The sequence below is a fragment of the Atractosteus spatula genome, chromosome 17 (genome assembly GCF_055471065.1).
Source record: "Atractosteus spatula isolate fAtrSpa1 chromosome 17, fAtrSpa1.hap1, whole genome shotgun sequence".
Taxonomy (NCBI): domain Eukaryota; kingdom Metazoa; phylum Chordata; class Actinopteri; order Semionotiformes; family Lepisosteidae; genus Atractosteus; species Atractosteus spatula.
In genome coordinates, this window is record NC_142722.1 from 18,785,646 (window position 1) to 18,795,980 (window position 10,335).

General features: G+C 46.8%; 1 protein-coding gene across 1 annotated transcript; it reads left to right on the plus strand.

Moving 5' to 3' along the window:
* Positions 1–436: 436 nt before the first annotated feature.
* On the plus strand, positions 437–9,986 carry LOC148819302 (uncharacterized). Its single transcript, XM_088935449.1, has 4 exons — positions 437–1,267; positions 6,242–6,441; positions 7,092–7,216; positions 7,708–9,986. The coding sequence occupies exons 1-4, from the start codon at positions 463–465 to the stop codon at positions 9,584–9,586; spliced, it is 3,009 nt and encodes a 1,002-aa protein (XP_088791575.1). The 5' UTR covers positions 437–462; the 3' UTR covers positions 9,587–9,986.
* Positions 9,987–10,335: the final 349 nt, after the last annotated feature.

Consider the following 10,335-nt stretch of genomic DNA (forward strand, 5'->3'; position numbering starts at 1 on the left):
AAGATAGCAATGTGCCACCCAATTAATGTGTGAAAATATATACTGTCTTGTATAACAGTTAAAAGATAAGGTCCCTGTATCCTTATGTTTCACTTTAACACTTTTCTTCATAGAGAACTTGAGTTCTTTAGGGAATTATTAGGCCAGGACTACGGTTTGCATCCTTCCACTGTTTTTTAGCTTGTAAAAATAAAAATGTAATTGGGGTATTTTATGGTTTACCAAGTTCTAAACACAAAACGGGGGCGGTGCAGTCCTCTGGTTCCTGCCCTAGGTGGAATCAGCCGATGTGCAGACGCTGCCCGCACGAGTTAATGAAAACTGAGCATACTCCTTTAAGAGGGACAGGTTGAATTTGTCCCTCTCTTTGCTGAGTAATTGGGTTTTTTCTCCCCGCCGCAGTATAAAGAGCGGCAGCGCTTCTCAGCCTGCCGCAGTGCCCCTGATTTCATCAGAGGAAAGATGAGCTACACTTTGGATACCCTGTACGGCACCACCGCCTACCGCAAGGTGCTCGGCGACCCGCAGCGCAATGTCTCCAGGTCGTCCGGCTCCCTGACCTCCAGCGGCTTCCACTCGCAGTCCTGGTCCCGGGGATCCTCCGCCTCCTCCTGCCGCCGCGGCTACAGCCAGCTCTCCTCCGCGGACAGCCTGGAGTCCTTCAACGGAGACATGAGGTCCCGCAACGAGAAAGAAATGCTGCAGCTGCTCAACGACCGCTTTGCCGGCTACATCGACAAAGTGAGGCAGCTGGAGCTCCAGAACAAGAACCTGGAAGCCGAGGCCGCGGCGCTGCGCCAGAGCCAGGCTGGCAGATCGGCCATCGGGGAGCTGTACGAGCGCGAAATCACCGACCTGAGGAGCGTGGTGGTGCAGCTGAGCAGCGAGAAAGCCCAGGTGCAGCTGGAGCAGGAGCACATCGAGGAGGACATCCAGCACCTCAAGCAGCGGCTGGACGACGAGACCCGGACGCGGGATGAGCTAGAGGCAGCTATCCGGGCCATGTCCAAATACATCGAGGAGTCCGGTCTGGCCCGCCTGGAGCTGGACAAGAAGCTGCAGTCGCTGCAGGAGGAGGCGGCTTTCCTCAAGAAGAACCACGAGGAGGAGGTGGGGGACCTCCTGTCGCAGATCCAGGGCTCGCAGGTGACGCTGGAGGTCAGGGACGCGCTCAAGGCGGACGTGACCAGCGCCCTGCGGGAGATCCGCAGCCAGCTGGACGGACATACCTCCAAAAGCGCGCAGCAGGCGGAGGAGTGGTTCAAAGGTAAGATGCCCCCTTCACCGGCTGCTCCAGGCCAGTGCGCCGCAGCGACACCCCGCCGCGCTCGCTCAGCGCCCGCCCGAGCGTATCCCGTCAGCCAGGCGGACACTGTCTCCAGAAGTGTTCTTTAACAAGGCTTCTGTGAGGGAAACACCTCTCAGGTGGGGCTTAGTGACAATACCGCCGGATAGCAGCCTCATTTAGGCTCTTTAAATGCCCGTGCCAAACCACGCTGGCTCTCGAATAACAAATAGCCGTAGTCAGTACTCGAGTAATAACAAGACTTTTTAAGTTTTTAGTAAAACGGTTCCAAGACGCAGTCTGAATCGACCACGTAGATAGGGGGTATAGGAATATGGGTTGTAACTTCTGGAAAGAAAATGAAATACGAGTTTACTCGAATATTAATTTTAAAAGTTCCAAAAGATGATTTGTGATTTACTCTAACTCTAACACTAAAGCACTATTTAGAAAAGTTAATGAAGTGGCATTTTCCTCTTAAACTATTGTAGTGCTCATAACATGTGGACTGTTAGGTCTTTTCTTGCAGTCCTTAGGACACGCTTAGTTAAGGGTTTTGCTCATTTCTATCGATTGGGCACTTATCTTTGAATACTTAGCAATTTTGTCATCGAACGCTTCACTTCACAAGGCCGTCAGATGCTTGATTGGGATATTTAAGGGCAAAAACCACCACGTAGCATGCTTAAGAATTTATCCTAATTAAATGCAGTACTTTACTTTAAATCAATTCGTAAAACGAAAATGATTTTGTCGTTTAAATATCTTAGAGCAATTAATGAGGAATTCATATAGCTCGTTTATTTTAAGGTCATTCTCCCAGCTGGTGAGAAATCCGCATTGAAACGTGTCTATATTTAAAAAAATACTGAGGAAAAAGCATGAATTATTCGATCCTCGTTAAAAAGTGAGTGGTGCCATCTTAATGATATATTAAACTGCTTCAGGCTCACTGGAGTCACTTTGCATCTCCGTATCACAGAATCAGTCTCCGTTCTCGTTCTCTTTATTCTAGCGGAAACTCCGGTGGCGCTTTGAAAGGCCTTGCTCACAGAAGGCTGTTCCCTTGTCGGACGGGCGCGTTAACGGTGTTTCTGAGAGACTGCTGGTGCGGGTTGCAGGCGCGGCGCTGCGGTTCAGACAGTGTTCAAACGGGCGCCGAGCCCCCGGATCACCGCAGTGCTGACACGGCGCGCAGGCAGTCTGCCGCAATACAGCAATACAGCGCCCGGAGATCTGCCCCACCATCCCGGCAGGGCTCTAGTTAACATGACCGACTCTACCCGAAACTGCCAGCTGTATGTCGCCTTTTTATGCAGCTTTTTCAATATGTTTTTTTGTTGTCAGGGGAATATTTTTTGTCACGAGTGGAAAAGCGTTTCTGACACGATAAGTGTTAACAATTCCGTCCCAGGCGCAAGGCTCCTGTAGTTACATTGTTTTTTATTAGTTAATAGAGAAAGGCTCTTGTAGTTACATTGTTTTTTTATTAGTTAAGAGAGCTGCACGTCAAAGCAGACTTTAAAGACAAACGGGACAAACAAACGGCGATGAAGAGGACGACTACGTTCATGTGACTGGACAGCTTTAGCCTTACAAGCTCCTAAAGTCGTGGCGTCATGAACTGCAACACTGAAGCAATAGAATTAAAAAAAAACACAACAAAGAGACCTTCAGGCGAATCTAGTTAGAGATGTGCGGCTGTACCGTGCCAAGCGCAGTGCGGTGAGTCAGCACCCTGCACGGTACCCGCAGTACATCCGCAGGCAACTGAGCTTGATGATCCAAGCTGTGGTTATATTGTAGGCATTCGTGCACTTAAACGTTATTTATACAGTTTAATAAAGACGAGAGGACTTTTCTTATAATTTCTGCAATATAAAAGCATTTGGGTTTTTGCCTTCCCTGTGCTGAGATGGACCATTTGGTAAAAAAAAAACACTTTAGCAAAATATCACCGGTTAGAGCTTGAACTTCTCCCTTTTACTCTAAAGCGGCCTTGTGTCGTTTTCAGTGGAAAATTGAGGGTTTTCCGTAGGCAATCGCAGGCTGATCTTAACCTTCCTCTGGAATTCGGCAATTAAGACACGAGGTCAACCCAAAGAAATGGAGGTGCGATTTGCAGTGTTTTTGCCGTGACAGGCTTTAGAAGTTAGAATGCCCTTTAAGTCTCAGTTATTTTGTTGTGATCTGCGCTATATCATAAGTTATCTAGTATTCGAGACAAAAAGCCAGTCGACCCGGCGTTAGCCAAAAAAAAAGGTTCTGTAGGGGCACGTAGGATGGCCCTGTTAGTCTTTCGTGACCGCCTTGCCCGTTCTATTAAAATCAATACCGCGTTTTCACTAATAAGAAGTGTTATAGACCACCACTGATTTTTCCCTCTTCGAAAAGTACAATACAGTCCGTTTTCCGAAGTTAAAAATTCAGCCACAGATTTTTAACAAATTGAACTATTCATTTTTATCCCTGTACTTAACACTAGGGGGAGCCCTTCGCACCATCTGCTCCACAAGCAGCGGCTGGGTGAGACGGGACTCGATTAGTGGGTGTGTCCTTGCATGTTCTGTCCAGTGTAGTGCGTGTTTGCCTGTTATCGGATATAAACGTGTGTGTGGTGCTGTCCAGAGAGGTGCAAGCCTTGACCTTTTAACATTTCCAATGTATTTCACTGTGAGTGAAAATATTAGTGGAGGTTATGGCATACTCAACAACAACAACATACTGTACAATATTAAAAAAAAGAGGAAGGATTAGAGGTCATTTCTGTTTCAGTCACTTAATTAAACTCCCTCCTTGGATGATATGCTTAAACTGTGAAGTGATACGATTCTATTTTCCTTTGTTCCTTATTTAAGCATCATCCTTTGCAGCGAGGTATTAATGGATTCTAGAATTAATGGGGGAAACCATGCAGGCATAAAACCATTGAGCCAGATCTATGAATAGATATATAAAATGTTCTGTAGTGTCAAAACTCCAGTGATAGGACAGCACTTGATTTTGTTTTCTGTTATCTTCAGTATTTCATAGTCCCACCCCCCAGGCACATACAGTACACGCACCCACAGCACAGCAGTGAAGTGGCTGCAGGTTTTCTCTGCGTGTTAGTGGAGTTACTGTGAGTGACCAGTCAGCAGTGCATGGTCTGTGTTATTTTCTCTCTGTGTTTTGCACATGCCTGTGGGAGAGCAGTGTGCAGGTGTTGAGTGCTCTGTGTGGACCTGCCTGTGAGACTGCTGGTGGAGCATGTGAGCTGTGTGGAGCATGGGGTTTTACCCACAGTGTCAATGACAGCGCGGGCCTCTGCGCTGCCAAGATCACATAGGCTGCTCCAAGGACGATCTGGCAGGCGGGAAGCACGACGGAACAGAGACACGGACCAATCCGTGTGCTCCATTCCCCATCAGTCAAACAACAGGGCTGTCAGCTGTGAAGGTCCTTTCCTTGGTCAGGGAAGAAGATAAGGTTCCCATTGCAGAGCAGTTTGAGCCATTTCAGGTTTCTGGAATATTGTACAAACTGTATGGATGCAGCAGAAATGCAGGCATGTTGAATCTACATCTCTATATGTAACCACTGTGAATTACCAACAAGCTGGTAATTCATAAAAGTAAGTGGCTAAAATTACCATGCCTTGGAAGCATATGTCCTATCCCTGAAATGATATTAATAGACTACAGAGGAACGTTTGGCCAAATGCTGCTGTTAAATGAAAATGACAGAAGCAGCCATGCAGTCTGCAGCATCCCTACTACCTGTCCCAGTTAATCCTAACCCACTCAACAGGCTTCCATACCACAGAGGTCTTGAAACTGATGTTCTCTTGGAGCAGCCATTTACCAATCACAACAGGGCCAAGTACACTTTGATCTTAGTAACACAGTTTAATGTCTGACCCATTAGGTGACACAGCATTACAGCAGCTGGTTCACCAGAACAGTGAACAAAAGATGAGGCTTCTTACAACAGTCTGAAGTCTGTAAAGGAGCGTCTTTCTCCAAGAGCAGTTGGCTGTTGTCATATTAGGAGCATTTAACATTGAAACAGGAGTTCAGCCAGGCAGAGTCTTAAAGAGACAGTCTAAATTCATTCTGTGGTAGAAGAGTCAGTCAATGTAGTGTGAAAAACAAAAAAAAAAGGACTTCCATGCTGACAAGATACATAGATGTGAATCAATATTTTTTTTGGAGTTTTACTGGAGTGTTTGGAATGAAAGTCCTGTAGCTCCTCCTCTAACACAGGCAAAAAGGGGGAACATGTCCAGGCTTGGAGCTGCCTTTTCTAACTGAACTAAAACTGTGGATGTTAAAGATAAAAAGAGAATGAGGCTCCAAGGGACAGGGGAAGAAACTGCAGTAGAGAATTCCTCCCATGAAAAAGTAGAGGAAAAACAACCTCAAACCTCTCTGTAGAGCAAGTAGGAAAGTAAATCAAGAGATCCATCCTGCACTGGATTACCTTGCAGTGCTGTTTTGGCACAATTAAGAACAAATGTGTGATTAATTGACTGTTGTGTATTGAGTCTTTTGTGATCCACACAAACCCGTTAAGCTGACCTTGGATGAGCACATCTGTTTTCATGAACGGCACTGTTTCTTCAGCAAACACACTTGCTAAAGAACACATTTCAAATACTGTTTAATTTTATTTTGAAGTGTCACTTGCCACATGCTCATCCAAGATCAACTGGATGCCTTTGTGTGCATTCCCAAGCCTAAAACACACGCCAGTTTGAAAACTGAACGATACACAGAGTGGAGTGTGTAGAGCCCAGGGTCATAAACACTAGTTAAAGGCGAAGCTCAGACATCTCGTTATTCTGTGCAACATCTTGCAGAGAAAACATTGCAGTTGCAGGCAGTTTCATGCACACCTCCCTAGTAATCTTACTTCTGGTGGGTTTTCACTCTGCGCGGAGGTGGTGACCACACTGTGTTGGCTGTTGCTTGGCAGTGCGAATGGAAAAGCTGTCGGAGGCTGCGCGCTTCAACAACGACGCCATCCGCAGCGCCCAGGATGAGATCGCCGAGTACCGGCGCCAGCTACAGTCTCGTACCACAGAGCTGGAGACCCTGAAGGGCACCAAGGAGTCTCTGGAGAGGCAGCGCTGTGAGATCGAAGACCGCCACCACAGTGATGTTGTGTCCCTGCAGGCAGGTCACCGTCTCTCTGTCCGTTGCCTTTGTTTAGCCCCACAGATTCCGTGCTAATGACTGCAGAGGCCATTTCCCAGGGCACCTCTTTTACTCATCTGGCACAGCTAAAATAAAAACCGAGCTTTAACAAAGCAAGATCTTTCCAGGTACCAGCAGGTACCAGGTAAGTTTTACACATCCCGATACCCTTATGGAGCAGGTGCCATTTTTTTGCCACGACTGGGAGTCTAAAAAGTTTGTCCCACCAGACACAGGATGTACTGCAGCCAGGTAGGGGACAGAGCCCACTGTGGACTCTCGGGAGCATAAGAAAGCTCATCTGGCTTTTAATCACTAAGTGCTGCAATGATCTCATCATTTTCTTAAACAAGAGATGTTATCAAGTTCCACATCATGGCTGGGTAGCTTGTTCCAGACTCCCATGACAACTTAAGTCATCTGTGTTCTCATCTTTGCTGGCTCATGGCATGTCAGTAGACCTAACTTAACTCACTGAAACTCTTGGCCTAGTAGATCTCTAGTAGAGAATCATGCATTATAGTGCTCCCTGAGTGCTGTCAGCTGGAAAAAGGCAGAACCATATGGTAGTTTCAATGCATGGATATGAAGCCAGTGAAATCCTTCACAGAGGTGTTCTGTGTTTGCAGGAGACCATCCATCAGCTGGACAATGAGTTGAAAAGCACTAAGTGGGAGATGGCCACTCAGCTGAGGGACTACCAGGACTTGCTCAATGTCAAGATGGCCCTGGACATTGAGATTGCTGCATACAGGTGTGCAGAAAAGCCTTTTCCCTATATTTCTGGAGGTGTTCTTTGATGTTTTTGTTGATTTTGGATATTGGAACTGATTCAGTGCAATAAAATAGCAAAGCAAAATGATGTTACTCCAACAAAATGTCTTTTGTTGGATCATTAGAGCAATACAGCAGCAAAGCGATAATAATACTAGAACCACTGCAGCAGAACAAAGCTACAGAACGATTCACTGCCCTGATGAGATGTAGATAATCATTACAGAACATTACTTTACAGAGATGTTAATCTTTTAAATTTAATAACCTGCAGAGTTAAAACTCCAGCTGTCAGATTCTGTCACTATTTGCAATCTAGTTTAATGCCAGGGAGAGACAGATGTGTACAGAGGGTGCCTGAGGTGCTCCGCTCTTCCCTGAGGTTGAAGTGGTAGCAATAAAAAGACCTACAGCAATGCAGCAAACCAATAAACATATTCCAAACTTTTATTGTCTTGTATCTCCCTGTAGAAAACTGCTGGAAGGAGAGGAGACCAGATTCACCTCTGGCCTGGGCCCTTATTCATACATCGATACGACCACTAAGATCTCCACTCACGTCAAGGTCAAGAAAGAGGACACAACCAAAGTGGCAGAGAAATCGGACAGAGTCATTGTGGAGGAGCAGACAGATGAGACCCAGGTGACAGAGGAGGTGACAGAAGATGGGGAAGAGGGAGAGAAAGAGGGAGCAGAGGAGGAAGGAAAAGCAGAGGAAGAGGCTGAGGAAGAAGGAGAGGAGGCAGAAGGGGAAGCAGCAGAGGAAAAAGAAGAGGATGTCAAATCTGCTGGAGGAGAAGAAGAGGAGGACTCTAAGTCACCTGCTGGAGAAAAAGCTGAATCACCAGAGCCCAAATCACCTGTCGAGAAATCTCCCGAACCCAAATCACCTGCCGAGAAATCTCCCGAACCCAAATCACCTGCCGAGAAATCTCCTGAACCGAAATCACCTGCCGAGAAATCTCCTGAACCCAAATCACCTACCGAGAAATCTCCTGAACCCAAATCACCTGTTGAGAAATCTCCTGAACCAAAATCACCTGCTGTAAAATCACCAGAGCCAAAATCACCAGCAGATGACAAGACCCCTGCTGTTAAGTCACCTGCACCAAAACCCCCTGTAGAAGATGAATCCAAGAAATCTCCGGAATCCAAGTCTCCAGCAGTAAAGTCACCACAGCCAAAATCTCCCACTGAGGATAAAGCCAAATCCCCAGCGCCCAAATCTCCAGCTGAGACACCAACTGAGGGGAAACCATCCACTGAGGAACAAGTCACATCTCCTGCAGAGGAGAAATCTAAATCTCCTCGTCCTCAATCACCTGTCCAGGAGAAAGCCAAGCCCCCAGCTGAGGAGAAGCCAAAACCTGCTGCTCCAAAGGCTCCTGAAGAGGAGAAGGCAAAGACCCCCCAGGAAGAGAAGCCCAAGGAAGAACCCCAGCCTCCCAAAGATGACAAGAAGAAGGAAGCTGAAAGCAAGGCAGAGGAGAAACCTGACAGCAAGAAAGAAGAAAAGCCAAAGGAGAAGGAGGCAGTAAAGAAAGAAGAAGAAAAGGCACCTGCTCCTGAGGAAGGTAAGAAGGAGAGTAAGCCAGAAGAACCTTCCAAGAAAGCCCAGGAACCCAAGACCCCCACCAAGCCCACTGAGGTGAAGCCTGAGGAGGCTAAGGAGAAACCCAAAGCCCAGGCTGAGGAGAAAGAGAAGGCCTCTCCTAAGGCTGAACCCAAAGAAGCCCTTGCTCCTGCCAAGAAGGAAGATACACCAGCTCCCAAGGAGACCAGGGCCGAAGACAAAGCACCGGCTAAAGCCAAGGAGGAAGAGAAGCCCAAAGCTGAGGAAAAGCCAGCTAAGAAAGAGGAAGCTCCTCAGAAGAAACCGGAGCCCAAGAAGGAGGAAACGAAGCCGGAGCCCAAGAAGGAAGAGAAGAAACCGGAGCCCAAGAAGGAGGAGACGAAACCGGAGCCCAAGAAGGAGGAGACGAAGCCGGAGCCCAAGAAGGAGGAGACGAAGCCGGAGCCCAAGAAGGAGGAGACGAAGCCGGAGCCCAAGAAGGAAGAGAAGAAACCGGAGCCCAAGAAGGAGGAGACGAAGCCGGAGCCCAAGAAGGAGGAGATGAAGCCAGAGCCCAAGGAGGAGGAGACGAAGCCGGAGCCCAAGAAGGAGGAGACGAAGCCGGAGCCCAAGGAGGAGGAGACGAAGCCGGAGCCCAAGAAGGAGGAAAAGAAAGATGTTGAAGCCACTAAGCCAGCAAAGAAGGAGGCCGCAGACTCCAAGACCCAGAAAGCTGAGAAGTCTTCCAGCACCGACACAAAGGAGACCAAGACTACCGAGGAAAAAGACAAGAAATAAATAAAACAGCCAAGGAAGCAACAGCTTAGGGGCAGGGGAAACAAACGCCAAAGACCTCTGGGAAACAGGGGGTGGTGGGAGGGATGGGAGGAACACAACAGACACAAGTAGCCTTTTGAAAACTGGGTGGCAAAGCAAGTAAACAAGCAATAGTGTCTTTAGGAATTAACACCTGTGATGGCCAAACATGTTATGATAGCTTCTATATATGATTGTAGTGAATGCGGAATTCTTTTATTACACCTGAATGTGACAACTGCCCTAACAATTAAGTGCATTTAATAAATGTCCAACTGACTGGAGATACATAGACAGAACTTTTATCTGGACAAAGCCTTTGAGGGTAGTTCTGATTTAGACTCACAGGATATATATGAATATATTTACAAAAAATACAAAAGAAGAGAATTTCAAGTACCTGCTTGTCATGCACCTTACACAATTTTCTTCTTGGTTTTCAAGAAAAAAAAATGCACTTACTGTACTGTAACCCCAAATGATTGTTGAGTGAGCACTGCTGAGATTATGCAATATATGACTCAATAAGCAAGCTGAGCTAAATAAAGAATGGAAAAAAAATGTCCTGCGTGTCTGTTGTCTTGCATTTCTTTGGTGTTGAACGCAGGTGTTCCCAAATCCAGTTTGTGAGTCTGGTTTCCTCTCGTCTTCCTCTGCAAAAAGGAAATTGAGCCCATGGTCTGTATAGACCTTTTGAGTTAGATATAAATATCAGTTTCCAGATAGAGAGA